Here is a 24449-nt window from a genome sequence, read left to right on the forward strand (position 1 = left end):
TGTCTCCCCCCGCTGCAGCCAGCCAGCTTTGGCACTGAGGTCCTTTACCGGACCGTTTTGCAAAGGGTTTGAGGGTGACTGTACCAGAATGAGGGTTTCTTTCCCCAATGTGATGCTGAGAACTCTCCTGCAGCAGAGCTGGGGGTGCCCTGGCAGCTGGCCTGGCCCTGGCAGCTGCTCCGGGGCCATCCATGTGCCCGTGTCCTGCCAGGAGGCATCGGGGGTCAGCGAGTGACCGCAGCAAACACGTCTCTTTAGGTAGCTGCAGCGCTGTGTAAGCACAGAAATAAAAGCGTTCCCCAACTCGGTTTCTCTGTAGAGACTGTGGAGGCCCAGAGCCTCCCCCTGCGAGCCCTCGCAGTAAAGCTTCTGGTGCGCCCTGGACGACACGCTGGCCATCACTGAAGCTCAACGGTGAGGTTGCAAAGCCAATAAAATCAAGAAACCCCTCCTGGCTGCGGGAGAAGGAAGCTGGCAGGAACAGAGCAGCTGTGTGCTGCACCACCGACCAGCCGGACGTTGGGTGGATGCTAGAAAATGTTTGAGGTGGGTTTTCCCCCTCCTGCTTTTCTTTTTCTTGCTCTTTTCCCCCTCCTGCTTTTTTTTCTTCTTGCTCTTTTCCCCCCCTGTGCCTGTTTGCCTGCCCTCAGAGGGAAGCAGCACACAGGAGCGCACAGAGAGCAGAATGAGCTCCTGCCAGTCTGCTGTGGTGGTGGGGAGGGAGCGTGATGGGCTGGGCAGGGCGGGGATTCCTACAGGTTTCTGGGTGGGAAGCTGCCTCCAGAACCGCTTAGTGGGACACTCAGCTTCAGTCCTGGATCTCCCCGGACTCTGAAAGCACTGGTTTTGTGAAGGGAGCACGGTGGAGGGGTACAGGATTGAAGTGTTGTACTTGGAGGCTGCTCAGCTCCCCAGTTACCACTGGGGCTCGGCGCTGCAGGTTTCCCAGGTCAGCAACGCTTGCGCCGAAGCTCATGAAGAACCACACCGTGTGTATTAGAAAATATCCCAGTTTATTAGAGCGTCTCCGCTTCAGAGAGATTTTTTACAAAACAGTGTATTTACAGGCAAGGAGGGGGCTGGTTGAACTGGAGTGTGCTCTTGTAGGGCAGAGACCAGCCTCCCCAGAAAAAAAAAGAAATCAAATCAGCACATTCACAAGTCACATCATTGCTTTTGGTTGGTTCTTTTCTTTCTTTACAGAAATAAGATGAGGCAAAGGGGCTGGTGTCTGGCCCAGCCCTTGCAGGGGACAAGCGCCAGGAATGCTCGTCGCAGCGAGGAAGGGGAAGGCGCCGAGTGCAGCGCGACTCCCAGCAGCAGTGCCGGCTAAACCACGGCGGCGTGTGCCGAGGCAGGTGACCCTCAGCCAAGCTTCTCTCCCTTCAGCCCTGGACTCCGTGCGACCAGAAGCTACATCAGACAGAGGATGGGAGGAGGAGACTGCGGCGTGGGACAAGACCATGGGAGGGATCCCAGAGGGGACCCCCCAAACCAAGGTAAGAACTCCTTACCCCCCCCCCACGACTGAAGACCAGAGAAAGGGGTGCGGATGGCCGTTTGAAAACAAACGCATGACTTAGAAAATATCCTGAAAGCGTGTTTTTGAACCTGTCCCAATAAAGTTTGCCTCTAAACACACCAAGTGTTTGTCTTTTTTCTTTTTTTTTTTAATTTTTTTTTTTATTAAAGTTTTATTTTTATATAAATCTTCAATGACTGTTGATGGGAAATTTCTTATCCTCCACACCTTGATTTCTAAGTTGAGAGGCTGGAACCCTAAGGGCTAACCTAACCACCCCAGCTCGGGCTGGGCAGTCCCCAAACACACACAGAGTCCCAGACGCTTGCAGCGAGGTAGAGCGAGGGTTGAAGTTCACAGTAGAGGCTGCGAGAAAACGACCACACCACGTGTCCCCAGCTGGTGCTGCACACACAAGGCCTGTGTCCACCCAGGGAGGAGCGTGTCCCTAGAGGCCCGTGTGCTGTTTGACCCACCCTCGCAGGCTGGTGAGCCGGCTGTAGACCCCGGGCTGGTTTCTCTGCGCGCAGCCATGGCCCCAGCTCACAACGCCGGCCAGAAACATCCGATTGCTGGACTCCACGCTGACCAGGGGGCCCCCGGAGTCTCCCTGCCCAGAAAGAAACACACAGTGGCATAAGCACTAACCCAGTACAGTGTCCTAAAGCACAATGATAATCACAACACTCATCGTGAACGCCAAGCATCTCAAAAAATATTCTAAGTCAGCTGTCCCGTTCCCTGCATCAAGCAAAAAATCCTCTTTCTATTCAAAACACATACTTAAGTATAACAAGAGGAGTCACAGTGCCAGAATAAAAGAGCTAAACAAGTGGGCTGTCTCCCTAACTCACCAACTGGAGTGTGGGGGCACTGTTCTCCTACCTGGTGAGATGGTTTTGAGTCTAAGTCCTGCGTTTTTGATTCTAAGTAAGTCAGTCATGCATTGGGGCTCTGCAGTTTTGGAGACTAAGTCGTGCGTCGACACAATTTGCTGCTCACGCCGGTTCCAACCTGCCCCGTCGTCCCAATCGAGGTGGACCCACGTAGATTCGTCGTGTATTAAGTGTGCAAATATCAGCGGACGTGCCAGAATACAAAGGGGCTGAGCAAACGGCCTCTCGTCCTAACTAACCGCGCCGCAACGAACCCGAGCGCCGCCGGCTCACCTGGCAGGCGTCCACGCCGCCGGTCAGGATCCCCACGCACATCATGCGCGGCGTCAGCTGGTCCGTCAGCAGCTTGTTGCACACGGTCTGGTTGATGAGCCGGATTTCGGCCTTCTGCAAGATGGAGGTGCCTTTGCCTGCGAGGAGAGAGGGGCAGCGTGAGTAAAAGCACGTGGCGTTGCCCTGCGTTCGTGCTCCAAATGACCCACTCGTGGCCAGGTAAGTCCCCGTTGCAACAACTCGCTTATTCCTAGTGCTGCTTTTCCAGCAGGAGCGAGAACTAAGGGAATCTCATTGGATTCCGAGCTAAAACACTTCAATTATGTCCAGGCAGCCCCCGTTTCCCCTCAACCTCAACCCCCACCCCCCGTGAAAAAACACCAGCGCGGCCCCAAATCCGCTCACCTCCTTCCACGGTCGCTCCCCATCCCGTCACCCACATGTCCTTGCCCACGGGGAAGTTGTGGGTGACATCGGGCAGGCAGATGGGCTGGATGACGGAGGAGAAGGTGACGGGGGTCTGCAGCTCCATCACGGCGATGTCATAGTCGTAGGTGTAGTCGTTGAAGTAGGGGTGGGAGATGATGCGCTTGATCGTCCGCGTCTGGACGTTGGCGCCGTTGCGGTTGCCTTGGTCGGTCAGGCCCAGGTAGGCCGTCCACAGGCTGGGGTCCAAGTACCTGCACGAGCCGGGGAACACAGGGCAGGGTGAGGTGGCGCAGCTGAACCAGTTTCTTGGAGAAACGCCTGTAAAAATCGGTGTTTCCCTACTCAGAGAAATCCCTGAAGACGTTACTGCCACCACGGGGCTCCCACCTACCTGATGCCCTGCAGCTGCATGAAGCAATGCGCCGCCGACACCAGCCAGCTCCCCGAGATCAGCGAGGCCCCGCAGATGTGGCCCTGGCCCTTGACGTGGAGGCTGACCTGCCACGGCCACTCGCCCACGTCCGAGTCCTGCCCGCCGACGATCCGCGACTTCCTCGTGTAGGAGCGGATCCCGCAGTCTGCGGCGGGGAAGGAGAAGGGGCCCTCGGTGACTCCCGCTCCCCTTCAACACCTCCCCTTCGCTCCTCCGGGGTACCTCCGACAGCACAAGCGCCCTGCTACCCGTGCCAGGGGTGGGCGATGCCATCACCACGGGAGCTCAAATGCCAAATTCCCTCAAATATTTACTCGCCGGGTCCATGAAGGCGCAGACAAACCCCTGTGTTGTCTGTGTAAGCCCTCTTGCACAACACAGACACGCTGCTAAAGACCACGGCTCGGCTATTTTCCGACCAAGCCGCCACGCAGGGGCTTCTCTCTGCCACGTGCGAGCGTGATCTCTAAGAGGCCCAGAACCCGCCCCGTCCCCCTTCCCCAGGGCACTCACCGCAGTTCTCCTCGTCGGATTTGTCCTCGCAGTCCTGCTCCCCGTCGCACTCCGGGTTCTGTTTGCTGATGCAGCTCCCGCTGCGGCACTTGTACGTGTGCTCCTTGCAGGGGACCGTTGGGCGGGCCACTGCGGGCAGGACAAAGGCAGAGGGGGTTAGCCCCAGTTTCGGAGGGGGGCGGGGGTGCGCGGCCGTTTAAGAGCCCTTCTCCTCTCGGGGACGTTGCCACCCCGTGATAGGATGCGAGGGCATGCCCAAGAGGCTGCGGTGGAGGGGAGGTGCCCTCCGCGGCCCACCCTCACCGCTGCTGCTGCTGCAGCTGCCCTCGTCGCTCCCGTCCCCGCAGTCGTCCTTGCCGTCGCACTGCTGCGCCCCGGGGATGCACTTCCCGCTGCTGCACTTGAAGCTGTCGGCCGAGCAGCCTGGGGGAAAGAGCGGCTCCTGAGGGAGGGCAGGGCACAAACCCCTCCGGACGCACGGCGGGGTCCGTCTCCCTTCCCCGCCCGAGACGAGCAAAGCCTCTGCAGCTACAACGCACCAACGCCTCTTTCCTGCTGTTCTCCCCCACCTGCCAGCACAGCGCTTGCCTTCCTCCCGCGCCCCCACCGCCTTCCTCAAGCCCTCGGCCCTTCCCGCCGGCGGGGCGCGTCACTTACTGCACTGCAGCTCGTCGCTGTTGTCGCCGCAGTCGTCGATGTTGTCGCAGACCCAGAACTTGGGCTTGCACCAGCCGTTCTGGCACCTGAACTGCTCTTCGGTACAGGCTGAAAAGGGAGAGCGAGGAATCAGGGGAGAGGCCCGGATCACGGCGCCGGCAGCCAGGCCGGCAGCACGCTCTGCCTCAGAAAACAGCCCAAAACAGGGGAGTAACAGCCCAAACCTCTCTCATTAACCGCAGACCCTAACAACAACGTTATCTACGGGACAGCTCCGCTAATAACCCAAGAGGAAAACTTGTTGCACCAAGAAACAACTCCCGTGTATCGCACAGGGTGTGCTCTGCGATACCTGCCCGCTTCGGTAAGGAAACGCATCCCTTCACACCACCCACCTCGGCCAAACCCACAACAGCCTGGAGGGTTAAAGAGAAAAAACGCATTCCCAGCTGGGAGGGACTGGAAAGCGAAGGAGATCCCACTGGGAGAGGGCCAGATTAGCAGGAACCCACGGCTCCTATGCTGGGAAAGGATCCCGAATCGATTCCCGCACCGAGTGCTGCCCGCTCCAGCCCGGAGGAGCGCGGCAGGCGGGGAGCCCAGCAGGCGGTGCGCAAAGCCCCGAGGACCACAGGACGGACTTACTGCAGGATCTCTCGTCGCTGCCGTCGACGCAGTCCAGCCAGCCGTCGCAGCGCATGCTCCTGTCGATGCAGCGGCCAGTGTTGCAGGTGAACTTGCCGGGGCAGGCTGAGAGGAAGGGGGAAAAAAAGGGATAAAACCCCGCGTGAGCCTTCAGCCACCCCCTCTACGTCCCTTCCCCGAGGCACACCACGCTCCCTGCGCCTGCTTACAGCCCCCCGGCGTTAAACACACCTTTCTCCTCAGAGCCGAGCAGGAGCACCGGGGGGTTAGCAGGGAGGTAAGACAGGCTGCTACCCCCCCCCACCCCGGAGCAGCGCGCTTCCCAATTTAGAGGGCAGAGTGAGCGCAGAGGGGGGACGGGCTCCAGACCTCAGGCAAACCCCCCCACCCTGCAGCCTCGGGGTTTCAACTCACGGTCGCTGGAGTCGTAGGAGAGGTACTCAGCAGAGAAGCCAGTGTCCGTGTAGGACTGGTCTGAGTGGAACCGGACCTCTATTTTGTTGGTGGTACTGGCCACCACAAACTGGGAACGCTCGCCACAGTACCTGCAGGGAAGGAGAGCGCCACGGTGAACGCCGTGCCGTAGGTCAGCCCCGAGCAAAGGCTCTCCCACCCCTGAACTCCCCAGCAGCACAACGGGCCGCTTCGCGCACCCAGGGGCAGGAGATTCCCCCCGGTGCCGGATTCCAGCACCAACTGCTGGACCTCGAGGGCCTCCGCTAATAATCCAAGAGGAAAACCTGCTGCACCGAGAACCAACTCCCGTGTATCGCACAGGTTTTCCAGACGTGCTCTGCGATACCTGCCCGCTTCCGTAAGGAAATACATCCCTTCACGCCACCCAGCTCGGCCAAACCCACGGCAGCCTGGAGGGGCAGAAGGTCTGAGCCAGCTGCAGCCACCACCAAGTCGCGACCTTGGAGCGAGTCCATCCAAATCCCAGCCTGACACAGCGACCCCTCTGCTCCCGGATCCCCCGTGCCTCTGGATCAGCGGAGCCTCCAAAGCTGCAGGATCCCGCCCCACCACAGGAATCACTGACCCTGCGGGGACTCGCCAGGGCCGCAGATGCGGGTGCTTGACTTCGAAACCCTCTCTCTTTGAGGAAGGGTCAGCTCCCTCGCCCGAAAAGGTGCGGAAACAACCCCGCCCGCTTCTCCTGCGCGGGGCCAAGTTGTCTTTTTGGCCCGGCCTGGGTAACAGCGAGCAGCCAACGTAACAGCACAGAGTGCAGTGCAATTACCCTCACAGCGGAGATGCGCTCATTCCAGCAGAGCCACGCCAGATGTTTCTGCCTTTCTGCCCGCGCGGCACGTGACGTGACGTTCCGCAGCATTTGGGGGGGGGGGGGATTCAGGCACAGCACGCCACGAACCCAGGGCTTAAGGCCCAGAACCCACCACGGGGCACGGAGCTACGAGAGCCGGGTGGACCCAAGCACCCTCCTGCCTCACGGTGTCCCAAAAAAGCACCAGCACGCGGTGGTTTAAGGAGAACGCGAGGGGCCGCACAACTCACGCAGCCCCTCCGCTCCGAGGGCCGCGGGTCTGAGAGCGCCCGGCACCTACCTCGTGCTGTTGATCTGCACGTAGTCCTTGGTGCAGGAGCTGACTGGGATGCCGGGCTCCAGCACAAAGAACATGTTGAAACGGACCTTCACGTTCTTGGTTGAGGGCACCTGCAAAAGGAAGCGGGAGTCAGCGGCGCGTTGCCTTGTGGAGGACGGAAAACGGGAATAAATTTTGGGGGGAAAAGGGTTTGGGGGGGAAGACAGAAAGTAATTGAAGAAGGAAAGAAGTCCAGCCGAACAAGAAACACCTCCCTGAAAAGCCACCGTGGCTCATTGGAACAGGGCAGAAGGTCTCCCCCGCCACCGGTTCTGCCAGCGGGCGACTGGCCCGCCCCAAAGCCCCCGTGCCCGAGCGCTTTTTGGGTAAAGCTACAGTTATTGGGGGCCACACTGAGCGTCACGCAGGGTCCAGGCCTCCGGCAGCCTCTTCTGCCTTTGGCACCAGCTCCTAAAGCCTCCCTGCAGCCAGGCCGGACTGGGAGCCTCCGGGCAGCGTGTGCCGTGAGCGCGCTCGCACGGTGTCCTGCCTAATCAGGTTCATTAGGCAGAGTAATTAAGGCCAAGAGAGGACCTCGTCTTACCTCTATGTTCCAGACACAGTCCGTGGCTGCGGGGTAGTGCGCCGGGTAATAGGGCGTCGTGAAGGTGCCGCTCTCTCCTTTCAGAGCCCCGCCGCAGCCTAGAAGACAAGCAAGGAGACGAAAACAGGTTAGGGATTCCAAGAGCTGCGGTTTTCCCGAGCCTTAGCTGGCCCCAGGCACGAAGGGAGGCAGACGCAACCGTCTCTAACGAGGTAAAGCCGAGCTCTGGAGAGAGCAGCTCTGCTCCAAGGCTCGGAGGGAACCCCGGAGATCAATTAGGTGCTCCCTGCATAGATCGATCGGCACGTCTAATCCAACGTCATTCTTATTTTGCCCTCCTCGGGGGACATCGTTACGGCAGCCGAGAGCGCCGTGGGCGAGGCAAGCTCCAAGAGCCGAGATGTGACCCGCTTCCAGGTCTCTGGAAACGCCCCTGGCAAACCGACCGCGGCCACGGCGGCACCTCCCTCTTCGGCGGCAGGGAGAGGAGGAGGGGGGTAAGCGGGCCGAGGCCTCTGCTCACCTTTCATCTTCGGGAGCTGGAAGAACTCAGCTTTAAAGCCCGGGAATCTCCCCTCCTTGTTGGTGATCAATGTGACGAGCATGACATTCTGGGAGGACAGGAAGGTCAGGTTGTAGGAAGGGGCGTAATTCCCACAGAGCCTAGTAAGCAAAGGACAAAATCCATGAGGCACAGCTACATAGAGAGCCTCAGGCAGCATAGGTCACCTCGGAGCCAGGGACAGGAGCTCAGTGACCAGCAGGACTTCTCAGTGCCACCCCGCCGCTTCAGGCCAGGACTCGGTGCCGGACGGACGCCGGCCTACGGGGGAAACTCACCTGACCAAAGCGTGAGGCTCCACGGGGCTCAGGGAGTTGTACACCTTGATGTAGTCGCTGCCCTCCGTGCACTGCTCCAGCTCCAGCGTCTTGAAGGTCAGGCTGATGACGGAGTCGGCGTCCGCCCTCAGCGCCCAGTAGCAGCGCGCGTTGTTGGGGTACGGGCTGTTGGGGAAGCCCGGCGTGGTGAAACTGGTGATCTCCCCTTCCTTGGCGTGGAGGGCAAAGATGCAGCTTTCTGCCCGGGAGAGCGGGGAAGAGTTAAGGAGGCAGAGGAGGAGGTTCTGCCCTGCCTTTCCCCCAGACGCAGAGGGCAGGGCTGGTAATTCCTCCGCAGGCCGGCCCCGGGCAGCTGCCTCTCGCAAGGAGCACCCTTGCTTATCAACCTCCATCTACCAAGTGAGGAGCTGGGGAAGGACGGCCAGGGCCACCCGCTGCTGCTAGACAACAGCAAGGCCCCTGCTGCAGCCTGGCCGACCCTAAACCAGCTCCGAGCAGCGCACAGAGGCCTGCCTTGCACGCAGAGCGCCTCTCTTCAGACCCTTCCCCACCCCGAAGGACGGGAAATCGCCACCCCAAAGGGGCCTGGGGATGCACAGAGGCTGTCGCAAGGGTGAAGAAGAATTGTACTTACTGTCCCGAGCGGAGTGAGCTACGCTGGGATCAGAAGCTGCAGGAGAAAACAGAGGTGTCGTCACCCTTTCGGCCGTGGAAAGCCCCCTGGGACCCGCATTGATCCGGCCTTGCGGGTGGGGTCTCGCCCCGCAAGCTGGCCAGGGGCAGGCTGCTCCTGCCTGGGCTCCGGGGAGCCCAGCGACCAAGCTTTTCCTCTGCAGGAGGGAGGATTCATCCCTCTCCCTCTCCAGGTGGGCTCGGAGGAGGACCCAGGGCGTTTGAGCGAAGGGGAGCGGGTCCGTGCAGCCTCCCCCCCGCCCCCGGGTCTGCGTGGCCCATCACGGCAGCGCTGGGAAACCCGCGTCCTTACCCTCACCCCCTCGGAGCGGTCCCCGCCGCTGAAGGCACCCAAGGGAAGGCCGCGACTGGCAGCTGACCCCCTCCAGCGAAATGTCCCCCCCGCTCCCGGTCCCCCGTGGAAGCCCAGGAACGCCGGAGCCAGCACTCACGGAAAGCGACGAGCGACTCCACCTTCAGCACGGGGTTTCGCGCGCGGGGGTTCCACCTCTGGACCAGGCTCTGCTTGTCCGCCATCGCCCTGTCCAGACTCTCCTCCCGGTACTTGGGGACAAGGAATTCCGACCAGTAGTAGGCAATGACGCTGCCTTCGCTGCAGGGGAAGGGCAGTGACGGCGTGAGAGCGAGGGCAGACGCAGGAGGGCTCCAGCATCAGCACAAGAAGGGGCCAGGCTACTGGACGAGCCATTTTTGGAGGACGGCCACGGGGAAGGGAGAGTCTCAACGAGAAGTTAAGCAAAGCGTGCCCAGCAAAGGGCCCTGTCAGCTCGGGAAGTCCCTTTCAAAGGTGCCAGGTATCACCCAGCGCAGTTCACAGGGCTCTGCTGCACCCCACCTTGACTTTCCCCAAGGCATCTCCCTCAGCGCGCAGCGATGAGGGCTGGCAGGAAACCACAGGCGTTCGCAGGGCGCTTTTCACTGCCCACCCTTTCCCGTGTCACTCAGGGGGACCGCGGAGGTGCCTCCATCCCCAGCAGCCCGGGAACGAGGGTGTACGGCTGCGGGGCCTCCCAGCATCGCCCTCCTCCGCTCCCAGGCAGGGCTCGGACAGCCCCTGACACTCACCTGAACGCAGTTATGACCGTCTCTTTGTGGTAAGGGCCGATATCTGCATGATTCCTGAAGATCTCCTCCACCTGAAAGGTTTAAAGAAGGGCGTTCAGCTCATCTAGAAGCGAGGAGGGGGGAAAGGCTAAAAGACGAAGAGAGCTTCAAGCCCGCTATGGAAAATCAGGGCACATACCCGGCATCCCCGGCTGCAGGAATCTGCAGGGGCTAAAGAGAGGCAGAGGGAGAGTTGAGAGTCCCAGAAGTGCCCAGACCTGCACACCACGGCCTGCTCTGACTCAGCTCACCCCGCTCTTCCCCGGAAGAAGCGCAACGAACACCCGAGTCTGAGGGAAAGGCGAGACCGGCCACGGCTTCGGCGCGGAGGGCAGACACCCTCCCGCCTCAGCTCCCAGCCCTGACTCATCTGCCAACCCCGGGATTTGCCCGGGCAGCCTCCTACGGCACAGGCCGGGTTGCAGAGGCAGGGAGACGCCGTGGCGCTGGGCCGGAGCTGTGAGGTTAAGACCTGGCTGGAAGGCAGGCTCCGGGCACCCGGCCCAGCGTGCCACAGCGAGCGGGGAGAGCCGAGAGGAACGAGAAAGCTCCGGGCAGTCTTAGGTGCAGGATCCCCGTGGCCACGGGGCAAGAGGAGAAAGTCCTGCTCGCGGGAGGAGGGATGCAAGAAACCTCTTACCGTGCTCTTCACCTTCTGGGCCAGCATGATGAACTCCGGCGAGCTGGAATTCTCGTAAGCGTCAAGGAAATCCCAGTTCAGAACCCGCAAGTGGCCGTTGTAAATCTTCTGGACGGGAGCGTTCCTGTCTGGAAGGCGACAGTCCAGCGTCAGAAAGGGCACTCAGGGCTGGGACCGCGGCACAGCGCGTCCCCAGTGACGGCATTCGGGGCAGCGGGGTGGAAATGGTGTGTGTTCCCCCCCCTCCAGCTTCCTGGAGCCTTCCCAGAGCTAAGAGAGGGCACAGGCGAGCAACACGGGATAAGGAAGCTTTTCCACGTGGATACGCTCCCAGGGTATCGCCCTACGCGCCGCCACCCGCCAGACGTCACACTCACATTTGAAATGCCAAACCAGGAGGCCGGTGACGAGGGAGACGAGCAGGAAGACGACGACCGTGACGGTGACGACCACCCGCCGCTTCGGGCCACGCTTCTCCATCTTCTTGGAGTTCATGGCAGGGAGGAACTCCACCCCTTCCTCCCGGTTGTTCATGTCCTAGGAGAGGACAGAAGGCAGGACGGTGGAAAGGCTGTTCCCAAAAGCCTGGTTTGGAGAGGCGCAACCACGAAGCGGCCTAGAGCAGAGCTACCTGTCCGCGGCAGCTCCCCAACACCGACAGCACCGGGCAGGCCTCGGTGCCGGCGGCGTGGACCAACCCTGAAGGCTTTTGCTTTGCTTTTTCTGCACACACCTAATTCCTTTTTTGGGCCTAATCAGCTCCAGTGAACTCAGGGGCGAGTCCACACGTGGCCCCGTGACCACGGCAGGTCACAAGTCCGCAACCTCCGAGATCTCTGCCTGCCGGCGGATGAAACTGCAGACAAAAATCCACCCCTCCACAGCGCTCGCTGTGGGGCAGGTGTGTCACCCGCAGCTCGTGGGGCACAGCACGCTATAAATAGCATTCCTGTAAAAGAAGAAACCGAGCTACTTCCTCCCTTGACATTTGCACAGCGCTCTCTGCGTCTCCTGGGCCAGCGCAGCGCTCCCGTACCTCTGCTCGGGATTTCCCGTCCGGCGGGACTACAAGAAATACACCAAACCAGCAAGAAGAACACACAAGACACCCCCACAGCCAGACTCTCGGGACAAGAGGCGCTGGCTGACGAAGAGCAGGTCCTAAAGGACCAAGGAACGACCCCCGCGGCGCTCCGCTCTCGCCGCCCCACGCCAGGCCGGCTGACGAAGACGAAGGTCTCCGTCGCAGGGCAAAGCCCTCGGTGTCCCCGGGGCGGGGGGGTTACTTCCTCGCACCTTTGGCTTACCCGCCCTCCACCCTCGCCCTGCTCATGGCCCTGCGCCTCCAGCCTCAGGGCGGGGAATCAGAGCGGCTGCAGACCCAGAGGTTTGCAGAGGATGCCGCGCTGCCCAGAGCATCCTCGGTGCGGGCAGACGTCAGGGCCCACGCCCACCACCCTGGCACCTCCTCTTCTCCCCAGAGCCGGCTAACCCAGCGCTGGGAGAGCGGACCATATCTTCTCCTTCCTCCTCGTGTCTCCCTTCAGTAGGAAGGGCTCCCTGCCAGCTGCAAAGCGCCCAAACCGTGAGGATGCCTCACCTTTTTTGGTCACCTCCTTCCCGTTTTCCCCTCTCCCGAGCCTTACCGGCCACCCAGCAGCTTCCCGGGCGGCGGCACGGGGCTCGGGACGACGGCAAGGACGCCGCAAGCCCAAGTGCCGAGCGGCACCAATCCGCCGCGTCCCAACGCACCCCTGCGCTGCGGAAGGGGCAGCGCCGTCCCCGCCACCGCGGCGCCGGGTCGGACGCCGCCTGTCCCCTCTCAGCCCGGGGCTGGCGCAAACACACGCTAGCGGCCCGGGTTAATTCGACGCCACTGTCACAAGCCCCTAAAAGTCAGGAAAAACCCACCAGCAACGGGGATCCTGTCGACAGAGGGACCTCTGAGCCCTCCGTGCTCTCGGGCGACGAGCTGTCCTCGCTGCACTTCCCCCGTGCTTCACGCTCTGATCCTCCCCAAGCCGCGCTTGGCAGGGAAGCCCAGCTCCCACCTGCACCGTGCCCCATCTCCTTTCGCCCTTTTCTTCACCCAATCTCCGTCCTCTCCTCCCACCCTCCACGCCTCACCAAAGCTTCTCCTCCCCGCGGTATTTGCCTGGGGCCCTTTACAAAAGAAAGGGACGTGGCAGGCACCTTACCCTGCATTTTTGAGAAGGACTCTGTCAGTTCAACGCTCCGCAAACACCTCCTAGAAGGCCACCGAGACCAGAGCAACCAGCTTTCACAGCATCCGCTCTCTGAATAATCTGAGTTTACCATTTGACAGCTCCCCACCACAGCACGGGGAAGGAAGCCTTCGCTGATTCGTGAGATCTTCCACCCAAGGCTGGGCAGCAGGAAACCAACGCGAAGCACACCGCCTCCGGGGTGCCAGGCGGCTCTGTCACCAACATCCAGCCGCCACCAGAAGAAAGGAAAGACCCGGCAGGGCCACAGAGGACCATCCCACGGGGGACGCTCCGATTCCCATTCGGCTTCCACGAGCACACAGGGAAAACTTGACAAGGTAACCAAGGAAACTTCCAAACAGAAGACACACAAAATAAAACTTAAATACGCACAGACATCCAAAAATCAAGAAAACTCTTCCATCGAAGTCCCGATCGTCTGGAGTTTGACGCACCGTCTGCGGAAGAGCCATCTGGCTCCCACCAGTTTCCAAATCATGCAAGAAATACCCCAAAACCAAGTAACGAGAAGAAACAGGCCACCAATCTCGCAAGCCTCTCCCTTCTCCCACCGCAGGGCTGCTCGCAGCGCCGAGCCTTCCCGGGACTTGCAATACGTTGCTGCTGTTAGCAGAAAGAAAAGGATTCAATTGTCTTCGAACACCTGCAGGAGCCTGCGGCCAGAAAACAACCTCAGGGGTTTAAAGGACATCTCTGTTCTCCCAGCGGCAGCTTTCCCAAACTTCCTGGGGTCAGCGAGGAAGAACCGCCTGCCCCCCAGCTCGCAGGGGGAAGACAGCGTCTCTACGCGCTCTGAGTAACAATTTGGGGGCACAAGCTGCCAAATCTGCGCCTTAACAACGCGCAACCCCGGCAGGCTGAGTTCAACCAGGTGGCATTTCTCCTCCGAGAAAGGGATCGTGCCCTTCCGGCACGAGAGGCGTAACGTTACAGGGTGGTAGCAGCAGCAACACGGCACGATGAAATCGGGTCTCCTCCGGCTAGAGCAAAGCCAAGCCTGTTTTCAAATAGCGTGCCCTTCGCCTGAGGGTACCTTTAGCCCTCTGCAACTTTCTCCAAAATTCGGTTTCCTCAAACTGCCAGAAAAAAGCGAGGCTCGGCCGCAAGCAGGAGATCCTGCTGTACGAGGAGGCCAGACTACACAGCGCCGTGGCCGGACGCAGTTTAACATCCTCTGTGTCTTTGCAGAGAGACAACTCTTTAGATGGGAGCAACCAACCCGTGTGATTAAATCAGGACGAAAACACAGCTCCCCTCCGCCTCCAACACATACAAATACCCACAAGTACACCAAAGGCAGCTAGGCAAGCAAAGTCACCGTCGGATCTTCCTCTAGACAATTTCTCTGCCCTTCTTGGGAAAAAAGGATGGAAGATCTTGAACCTGTGAGAGTTTACAGCACGCCTTTGTCAGTCCGCTCTTGCTCCAAAGCCGAGACAGCACCAAGAGAAATTAAAGGAGTGTGGGGACTCCTAGGAGGTTATTTTTGCCACTGCTCCTGTACAAGGTGCCTAAGCAGCCGCTGCTACTCGCCAGAAGTTACCCGGTGATTAGAGGCAGATACGAGACGGGATCCAAAGAGGTTTGCCTCCTGGCCCCCCGTTTTATATTCCAGATCTCGTCCTCTCGCACCCCCGTACGTTATGTACACCATTATATTCCCCAGCAGCCAACCCTGACAGCCGGGTGAAGCTGCTCTGAAGAGCTGTCGCGTGTCACAGCCTGGGTAAGCAACAGTGATCCCCGCCAACTCTCTTCTCAATGCAAGGCAAAGGATCTGAAGCATCCCCCAAGCACTACAGGAATGCTGAATCAGGTCATGCCGGGAAGATTTCAGAGGAGGTCCCGTGTCCCGACCTCTGAGTAAGAGGCTGAGCCTTCCCTGCCCCGCGCTCAGCACAAAAAGCGCCCCTTTGACCGCGGAACCAGACCTGCCTGTGCCCAAACGGCGCGGCCGAGCCCCCCGGCTCCGCTGCGCGTCCCCTTCCCTGCCGCCGCTCCTGCCTGGTGGGGGAAAAACGCCTCCCCTGCGGCGCCAGGCAGAAAGCAAAATCAAAAGCAAGGCAGGCTCGAAAGACCACAGCCAAGCCGAGGAAAAGGCGACGACAGTTTTAATCTTCCTCCATCAGCCAACAGCGCTGCGCATTTCCCTCGCAGGTACTGAACAGTCCGTCCCAACAGCGGGTGTAAACCACAGAGGATCCGAACGCACGTCCTGCGCTCACCTCGTCCATGATTCCCCGAGAAACCGCCTCCAGCCCCAAGTGACTCCAGGCCTGACGCTCTCACCCTTCTCAAGGAAACGACTCCAATAAACATTACTCTCAGCAAACCTTCCTTGATATTCTCTCCGCCTTAGTCACAGGTTCAGTTACTTCCTCTTGCTCCTCCTCGCTCAGCCCTCACCGACACTGTCGCCACGGGGCTCCCCACGGCACGACCGGAGGTTTCTGGTCACGGCGCCAGCCCTGCCAGGAAAGCCACGTGCCAACCAAGCGAAAGGCTCTGAAAGACATTCCCCCGCTTCTTCCACGCCTCGGTTTCCCCTGGAGTACCGACTCCACGAGGAAACCTGGAAAAGGAGCGCGCAGAGGCACACTTATACGGCACTTGGAGGTCTCCTGCACGCAACTGCTCTGTGCAGAGCGCTCAGAGAGAAGTCCTGTGCGTAAGCAAACCCTCCCACTCCTCCCCTGCCAGCCGGCCGCACGATATATTTTTAGGCAGCAACCGTACTCTGCCGGACTGGACAAACCAGACGCAGCAGTGACTAATTCCGTCAGCAGGAAATCCAGCAGGCACACGGGCATGGTGGGAACTGCCACAGTCAACTCCGGACTGCAGATGCCTACCAGAAAGCAGAAATATCCCTTCTGGATAGGACGTGCCACGGAGCACGGCTCACCAGCAAGAAGATTTCCGGGACGCTACCAAGCGGGGTCCATCCGGGACCACAGCATCTCCCAGAGAGGCCGATTTCTGGCTTGTTTGGCCGTTCCAGCGAGACAGCGTGGTGTGTCCCGGACACCAAAAGCCCTCGCTGCTCCCCTCCCCTCCCGAACAGGTGCTCCATCTCTCACTCAGTGTCTGTGTCCGGTTCGCTGGACCCTGGCCCACAGAAAGAAGGGGCTTTCACCTGTCCCTTAGCGCTGCTGGTTCGTTTGCTCGTCCAGCACGAGGCAGCTATGACGTTTAGCCGCTTCCCTTGACTTTTATCACACTCCAGACTCAGCCGGTCTTGCCCCAGCGCCGCTCAGGGCCAAAGCTGTACGGACCACGGAAGGTCAGAGCAGGCGCGCGACCCGGCGCAGTCTCGCTGCAAAAGACCCGCTGTCTGGCGCTGAGGTGCAGGGCCAAGAAAAGGAACCCGCAGAACGCAAAGTTGGAGGTGGCCTGGGGAGGTCCCAGACGAAGGAGAGTCATCGGACAACGTGGTTAGACTCTTGCCGGGTAATTACACCTTTCAGATCCCAACCTGTGTATCCAAGAGGCAATTCCCACCTCCCCTTCTCCGGCCACACCCGCCTCAGGTGGTGTTCAATAAAAACTAACCCAAATATCACAGGAGAAACGAGAGGAATGAAATCCATCGACTCATCAACCAGCTCAGGACACTGCCAGCGAGCCGGGCTCAGGGCTTGGGGCACCCCAGCCTTTGAGATCAACGGGGCGGGCTTGTGCGGTGCAGGAAGAGCCAAGAAAGGTGTATTTTGGAAACCGGAGGTTTCCCAGGTCGTACTGAAAGCTAACACCAGCTTTACGGTGCTGGCACAAGGGGAAACAGCCTGTTTCCCATCAGAAAATAAACCCCAAAGATCTAAAGCCGCTGACACATGGCGTGCACAGCGCGCAGCTCGCTTCACCCAAGCAGCTCGAGTACAGCCGCGCGACTCTCGAGATCAACTCCTGCACCGACTCCTGCTGGAAACCCCGATACTCCTCCAGGAAGAGATCTGATAAGAACAATCTTCTCACTTCTCATTCTTGATAAGAAACACAAGGAAACAGCACGGCTAAGAGCTGAGTTTCCGTAAGGCGTACTGCCCAAGACGGGCAGTAAAGCACTGCAGAAACTTTGCCAGCGTATTATTTTTCGTCTTCAGTTCCTTATTAAGGGCAACGACGCTATAAAATGATGACATCAGAACTAACGAGGGAATACGGAGCAGGAAATAAAGGACAGACAGTCCTCCAGACTGTCTACCTTCCAGGCACAGAGCGCAAGTGCGACAGTGAAAGAGACAAGTCACACGCACCAACTTCCAGCTCCATCCTCTACAGCTTTCAACCGTCTTGTGACCATCCTGAGTCACCCGAGAAACCAAATTCCTTTAGCTTTATTACAGAAGAAACTGAAGTTAATGTTCGCCCAGGACAGCCCAGGCTTGGCTCGCTGCCCCGCGCCAGGCTTATCAGTGCAGCTGCGTCATGCAACACAGCCGCTCAAAAAAAAGCGACCACGCTTCTAACTGTGTTTCTGTTCTGGCAGAGGCTTTTACATGTAAGGGGAGAAGAGAGAAATAAAGCTACCTTACAGACCTCCTACCTGCAGCTACGAGCCATGAAATCCCTCCCTACAACGCACTTATGTCCCAAGACCAGGAGAGAAACACGCCACAGAGGCGAATAGCTTATATAAAACACTCTCACATCCTTCCCGGTACAGAAAGTACCGTCTGAGCAACAAAAACGCCCTCCAGCAGCCTAACAAAAACAGCTGCGCTCCAGACCGCGGTGAAACGCTCCACGCTCACCGCAACATTTCGCCCACGCTCTTGACCGACCCTTACAGGGGATCCGGCCCACGACATTGGAACGTTCGGAGCCAGCAGCAGCGGGAAGACCAGCATCTCCCCCACCGGGCAAAGCCTTTGCCCGGCAAACTCGTCCCTATTAACTGCGCCCTCCTCTGCCCCGGCCTATCGCCGGGATATCGCAGGGCGTTATTGGCAAGGCTAGCCCCGGCGGCCTTTGGATGGAAATGGCATGTTCTACCCTGGGCAAGGCGAGAACCTTTGCTCTGATACCTTCCCCGCAGCCAGGCCCTCCAGAACGCTCTCGCTGCTCCCTCGGTGCTTTTACAAAACGATCTTTTGTTTGCTGAGCAAAGGTCTGGCGCGCTCTCGATCAGCCTCAGCCTTTTTCTCATCGTGCCTTCCTCATCCCTGTTTGCCTCTGGCACCGACAGCAGCAAAACTGGCCCGAGCAGCGGCTCACCCACCAGCCACTACCCGAGAGAAAAGCTCTGCGCCTTTCCAAGGAAGAGGAGCAGCTTCTCCTCGCTGCGCCCAAGACCTACCGCAGCTCCTTCACCGCAGGAGCAGACGCGGTCGTTGTGAGGCAACTCACGTTTCCTCCGCTGTCATATTTACAGGGAGCCAAGTCCAACGATAGTCAGTCCACGAGAGACAAATTCCTCAGGCTGTTCATAGCCAGGAAGGCAGGTACCGTCTTCAGGGAAGTCCCCCTGGATCAGAACAGCTTCTCTTGAAGGGGGAAAAGCGATCCAGAACCAGGGGAAAGGACCTGGCACGCCGCTGCCCCGGCGCGAAGAGACTCACTCGAGCGCTCAGCCCTGCCATAAAGACGTTCCAGCGCACAAACCGGCCTGCTGCCACGAGAGCAAGCCGGGCAGGGAAGATCAGGCTGCATGCAACGGTGTCACCCCGACCCGGCCGGGGAACAAGGAGCTCGAGCTGAACGGTATCAGTGAGAGCATCTCCTTCCCGCTCCCGGCAGTCACCGTGGCCCTGACACACGCAGGACAGCGGGGCTGGAGGCAAGGGAAACTTTTTCTTGCTCTAGGCCAGCTTTCCGACGGGTGCCAAAGCTCCTTCGCCGCTGCCAGGCAACAACCCTTCAAGCCAGCCCTCAGAGACCGACAGCAGGGAGCCCGCACGTGAGCTGGAAAGCCGTTGTGTCTGAAACCAAAAGCCCGGTTTTCAAACAGCTCTGTGGCCCAAAACAGGCTCTGGAGGCGCAAGCCAAAACCACCAGCCCCTGCCCGACCCTCGGCCAGGAAGACCTACATGAAAAGCCACGACCGCGGCTCCAGCTCACTCAAGTTTCCAAGCACTCTGATAACGCATCGGTTAATTAACGAAGCCCCAAAGCCCTCGGATAAAAGTCAGGCCTTCTGACGGCTTGAACAGGTTTAGTTAGGTCTGTTGCTAAACAACCCGGACCCACGCGCTGCCGACAGTTCACCTCCGCATAGTTTATCTTTACTCACATCCCCGGCGCTCAGCTTAAGCCGAAATCAAAACCGTCGGAGCGATGGCAGCGCTGACATGGGGGCAGTCTAACACCGGCACAGACCGGGCGGGAATTTCCACTTTCCAAATCCCAGTTTTTCTTTTTCAGCTCCGCTGGGCTCGGCGCCATCCCCCAAACAGGTTCTCCTGACCTCACCCGATGGCAGAGCCAGGGGCGGCGGGGGGGGAAGTGGGAGCTCCCCCGCTTCCCGAGAGAGATCCGGAGCCGCCCTGGTCAGTCCTGACCCACGAGGCTCACAGGAACCGAGGCAGCTCGGCGAAAGGCCGACCGCTTTCGGGAGAGCCCCTCCGCGCCCCCTCCCCCGGCACCGGGCGCCGCTCTCACCTGCGGTCGGGCGCTGTACCTCATGCCGGCACCGGTGGGGCCCCGCTCCATGGCGAGGGCGACTGCCGCGCCGGCTCAGGCCGCCATGGCGCGGTGGCTCCTCGCCTCGGCACGGCTCGGCTCGGCACGGCGCCCAGCCCCTCCTCCCCGCGCTCCCGGCAGGTGCGGCGAGGCCGGAAACACCCCACGGGCCCCGCGACGCTCCCGGTGTCCGGCTGCGGGGCTCCCGCCTCTCCCGCTTCGCGGGCGTCCGCGGGGAAACGAAGGAAAACGTCGTGCCTGAAAAGCCGTCCCCAAAAGCCCCGCGTCATCCGAAATGCCCTTCCACCACGTGCCTTGCTTTAGGAAACGAAACCAGAAACATCTGTTTTTTACCCACGCGAGCCGCCCCGCAGCCGGCAGGAGGGCTCGCCAGCGCTCAGGGACACCACAGGGTCTAGGGCACAGCTTTATGTACCCAAGGGCTTATCGCTTCTCAGGTGACGGCAGCTATCAGGCTAGGAGAGCCCGCTGCAAAAAAAGGCACCCTCCAGCATGCACAGGCGCTTCAGCCCCTCCGACAAGGTCCCAAAAACATCCGCCGCACCGAGGGGTGGCCAAAGCACAACACGCCCCACATCCCAGCCTGAAGCCCGCGCTCAGCCAGGCTCCAGCACTCTAGGAAGGAGCCGCCTCTCACCGAACAGAGGGGAGCCGATCCAAAATGACGAGCCGCACGGCAGAAATTGCACGTGTATTCAAATCGGGCGCTCAAGAGCGTCGCTCACGCAGCAGCAACAGCTCCCGGGGACTGCAGGGTCTAGTATTAAATCATGCCCCCAGAGAAGAAAAAGTGGGACCAGCAACAAAGCCCTGGGTTTTAAGTATGCTCTAAGGCAGGTCTGAAAGACAGCTTTTAACACCGAAATCTGCATTCCTGACAGTCTTACGCCTTCATTTTCTCCTTCTTGCAAAGATCACACACACACACGCCCCCTCCAATATTTCGGTTTCTCACATTCAAGAGTAAGTCAAGATTAAAACAGCTGGACCAACATTATCTTGCTTGGAAAGGTTCTTCCCTTCTCCATCTTACATGTAACAGCCTCTACCAGCATGTAATATATACCCGCCGATCTATCTGAGGCCGAACTGGCCATCCCACTGCTGATCTGGACCCTTTTCCACCAATTGCATCCAGTCCCAAAACTGATCTTTTTTTTTCCCCACACTTGAACATTTCCCAGAACTCGGTTTTTGGTGTAACAGGAACTGCCTGCTGATATTCCCACGCCCCAGGGAGATGCCGGCTGGCTTGCCTTTGTCACCCCTTGCTCTAAAATGTCTCCTGCAGAGAGCAAGTTTTGGGTCCCTTTTGTGGGTGTTTCTCTGGGGCAAAAAGAGGCGGTGTCGGGTCTCTCTGCCCCTGCTGTTTTCTCTTTAGGTAAAAAATGCAACGCACCCTCTGTGCTCTTACAGGAACACCTCTGCCACTGCCTTCCCTGCGCCCTCAGCAGCTACCACCAGAATCCCACCCACTCGCTGAGCACCGCACAGCGGGGTTTAAGGTATTTCCCTTCAAGAGCTGGCTTTGTTAGTCAGCCTGCTGAAACTACCCGGCTGGCTGAGGTCAGGAGCTGCTCCCAGCTCTCCCGCAGATGCCCAGCCCTGCCCAGAGCTCCAGTTTTACAGCCACTCCCTGCCTGGCTGACTGTTGGTGCTCCAGCCTGACTTAATACCCCCGTGAAACAGCATATTTTAGGTATAAAGCAGCTAGTCCAAGCTCAACCGCTGCTCTCGGTTTCTGCAAATTTCTCCTCTTCAGCCTATCAACTCATCTCCTCCGGGCAGGTGCCGGGCAAACACCCATGCTCTGGGGATGTGGCTAATGAGGGCAAGACGCAGACTCGCTCTTTGAGGCCTAAGGTGTCTCTTGCAAAGATCCGCAACCCTTGGTTTCACAGAGAGCTGCGAATGCCCAGGGCTTCCTGTCATTCAAGCCACTGACATTTTACAAACGAATTCATTAGCCCAACTCTGGCTCTCTGAACAAGGGGATGCAATCACTGTGGGGAAAAAAAAGGAGGCAATACACGTGCTCAACGTATAACTGGGAGGCAGCTGGTTTAGAGCCCTAAATTTCAATTTCTTCGCTGCTGAAGCAGTGATTTATTTTGTGGCTGTGCTGCCAAGTCGCCACAGGAGATGAGGGCCCCCTCTTTCCGGGCGCTGCACAGCCCCGAAACATCAAAGCAGCAATTCCCAATAAGCAGTCTGCCACGTGCTTTTGCGGTAAGACACTTCGTCGTGTCTCTCCAGTCTGGCTGAAGGACGCTGAGCCCAGCCAAGCCACCACACAGAAAGATGTAACTGAAGACAGAAAAGATCAAGCCACTTACCCACGTGCGATGGCAGCAGCCAGCGACAAAGCCTCTTGTTTCTTCCCGCTTATCTCAACAAAAGCTGCCACCTCCTCTTCCTGACGTCGTCTCTTCGTATCGGTGCGGCCACAGCAGCACTAGGAGAGCAGCGAGCCGAGGTTTAAGGCGCCTTTGGGAGGAAGGAGAGCACTTGCTTTAGGCACCGCTGAAACCGCAGACCCACGTCCGTCTTTGTCAGAACTGCATGCAGGTCCCAAGAGCTAAAGGGCCGTCAGCTCGACCCCCAGGAGAGTCCCAGCGGAGCCAGGGATTAGCGACCCCCAGGAGAGTCCCAGCGGAGCCAGGGATTAGCCGCCGCCGGAGCAGCAAACGCTGTCTGAACAGGCAGGATACTTCCGCATCAGCTCCCAGCCCTGGGAATGCCATCCATGTGAAAGAAGGGAAAACGTCGCTGCTTACATAAGGAATGAAGGCAGGCTGCCTGCAGGGGAAAAGGCTTCTGGTGGAGGCAGTTCCCAGTAACTGTAGCTCGGCACAGGAGCACCATCCGTCCACGCTGCCGCAGCAGCGATGGGCCGGATTCAAACAGTCAGGGGACAAAGGCTTTTCCTCCCCGCAGTGAGTCTCAAGGATTCTGTTCTCAGCGTGACTCCTAAACTCAAATTTCACCCGCAGTGCCCTCCCACCCAGATTCCTGCCAGACAACCCCGAAACCACCCCAGCTCTGTCTGCAGCTAAAATGTTCAATCCGGTCTGGCAACTTCCACAGCGATACAAAAAGATGGGGAGAGAGATAAACTCACAGGGTGTCCTGTTACTTTGCATTCCAAAGAGTAAATAAAAGGCTGATTCAGTGGGAGGAGAGGAAAACGTGTCATCTAGAAGCTCGGTGGTTTCCAGCTGAACCGGCAGCCCCCCAGAGCAAAGGTGAAGCCCGGGTACCGCTGGGCTGATGATCTGCACAGGGACAGCTCTGCCTGCTTTCGGGCCTGAGGCAAGTTGTCTTGGTGTGATTCAGCCTCTCCATCTGTAATGCAAGGAGAATAATTACGGACTTTGGAGAATGGGACTTGTAAAAGTGCAGTGAGTTGCCCTCGGCGGGCCACAAGCAGAGCCAAGAGGCGGTGCTACTTGTCAGAGAGCTCTTCAAGGATTACTGTGCAATTTGGATGGGAACTTACCCTTTGATCTCAAAGGCTTCTCTCGAGAGCTCTAGAGCGAGCCTCCTGCTTCCAAAAGGGGATCTCCATCAGCTTTGCCCTCCTGAGATCATGCAAGCTGGCCGGAACAAAGGGCACTAGTGACCAGCTCCATCCTGTGGATGACACGGCCACGAGAGCAAAGGATGTGACGGCGTGCAACAAGCTCGAAATGAGAAAGTCCACCCTCGGCCCTCCAACACGCCCCAGACAGCTCCGAGACTCGCTTTCAAAACTGAGGGGGATCGTTTCTTGCGCCTCTCTCGCTAACAGTGCCAGCCACCTGGCAGCGTCACGGCACTCCAGCGGGAATCCAAAGCACTAGGAAACACACCATAGGATGTAAGCTCCCTCCCGGGACTCTACTACGAGCTGGGTCTCTTTCTCGAGCTCTTCCGCGCCCTGTGAAAGCGGAGAACCTCTTTTTGTGAGCTCTGAATCAGCCGCAGCAGGGTTTGCCAGCCAAACTGTAAGCACTCCGGAGTGGACAGGCCTGACTGCCTGGTTTCTGGCACTGCATATTTTGAAACCTGGCTGCACGCTGGGGCACGCCCGAGATTCAGAGTCAGTTAAGGTCCTGTCCGGCCAACAAGCTGCAAATGGGTAAGCTGAAGCCGTGACTTAGCTGGGGAGGGAGATGCGGACAATGAGTTGGAATTGCCTGTTCCTCTCTGTTTTTTTTTTTTACCAACAAGTCGAGCTGACCCATGCTCAGCTGCTTTGCCTCCTCATTTTCCACAGAAAACAGGAGTTCAGACTTTGTGTTGGTGTTACCTCAGCTGTTTACAACCAACCAAAACAAAAAAGATGCAGCTTTGGCTTTTCACTTACTCTTCTTATTTCCCTCACTTGGTTGGTGCAGAGGACAAGGCACGTGGTACGTAGTGGGGTTTTTCTGCTGTTTTATCGTCCAGCCCCTGCTGTCTTTCAGATAACTGACTGCCTGATGTTCTTCCAGCTACCCCTCTGGTGGGGTACGGTGAGACTGCACGTGCTGTTAACAATGCCCCCCCCCACCCCAAAGCAGGAAAACTGGCTGCGAACTCGCCCACAGAGTTCAGTCTGTCAGAGGTGAGAAGCAATACGTGCTCTCCTAGGCGAAGCTAGTGCTGAGGCGGCGGGCTGGAAGGAACACTCTGCTGGCTAGATCAGGCTGGCAGACCTGCTCCAGCTCATTTGCCACCCCAAAAGCAGGATCTTTCTCTATAACGTTCGTCTGGAAACTCCCCTCCTCTCAAGACAATC

At 58.8% G+C, this 24449-nt stretch overlaps 1 protein-coding gene across 2 annotated transcripts; it reads right to left on the reverse strand.

Annotated features, from left to right (window-relative positions):
- Window positions 1–1970: 1970 nt before the first annotated feature.
- ST14 (ST14 transmembrane serine protease matriptase) lies at window positions 1971–19696 on the reverse strand. Of its 2 annotated transcripts, none has more exons than XM_086476851.1 (19): window positions 19646–19696; window positions 11174–11333; window positions 10797–10924; window positions 10118–10188; window positions 9484–9644; window positions 8994–9029; window positions 8360–8597; window positions 8043–8182; window positions 7520–7617; window positions 6937–7046; window positions 5783–5913; window positions 5369–5473; window positions 4724–4831; window positions 4376–4489; window positions 4067–4195; window positions 3512–3698; window positions 3097–3371; window positions 2692–2828; window positions 1971–2132 (listed from the first exon to the last, which is right to left on the reverse strand). In XM_086476851.1, the coding sequence occupies exons 1-19, from the start codon at window positions 19694–19696 to the stop codon at window positions 1971–1973; spliced, it is 2541 nt and encodes an 846-aa protein (XP_086332977.1). The 2 variants fall into 2 exon arrangements, with proteins under 2 accessions (XP_086332977.1, XP_086332979.1); XM_086476853.1 differs by having other exon boundaries at window positions 8360–8593; window positions 8990–9029.
- Window positions 19697–24449: the final 4753 nt, after the last annotated feature.

Source organism: Leptosomus discolor, chromosome 22 (assembly GCF_034619465.1).
Source record: "Leptosomus discolor isolate bLepDis1 chromosome 22, bLepDis1.hap2, whole genome shotgun sequence".
Classification (NCBI taxonomy): Eukaryota; Metazoa; Chordata; class Aves; order Leptosomiformes; family Leptosomidae; genus Leptosomus; species Leptosomus discolor.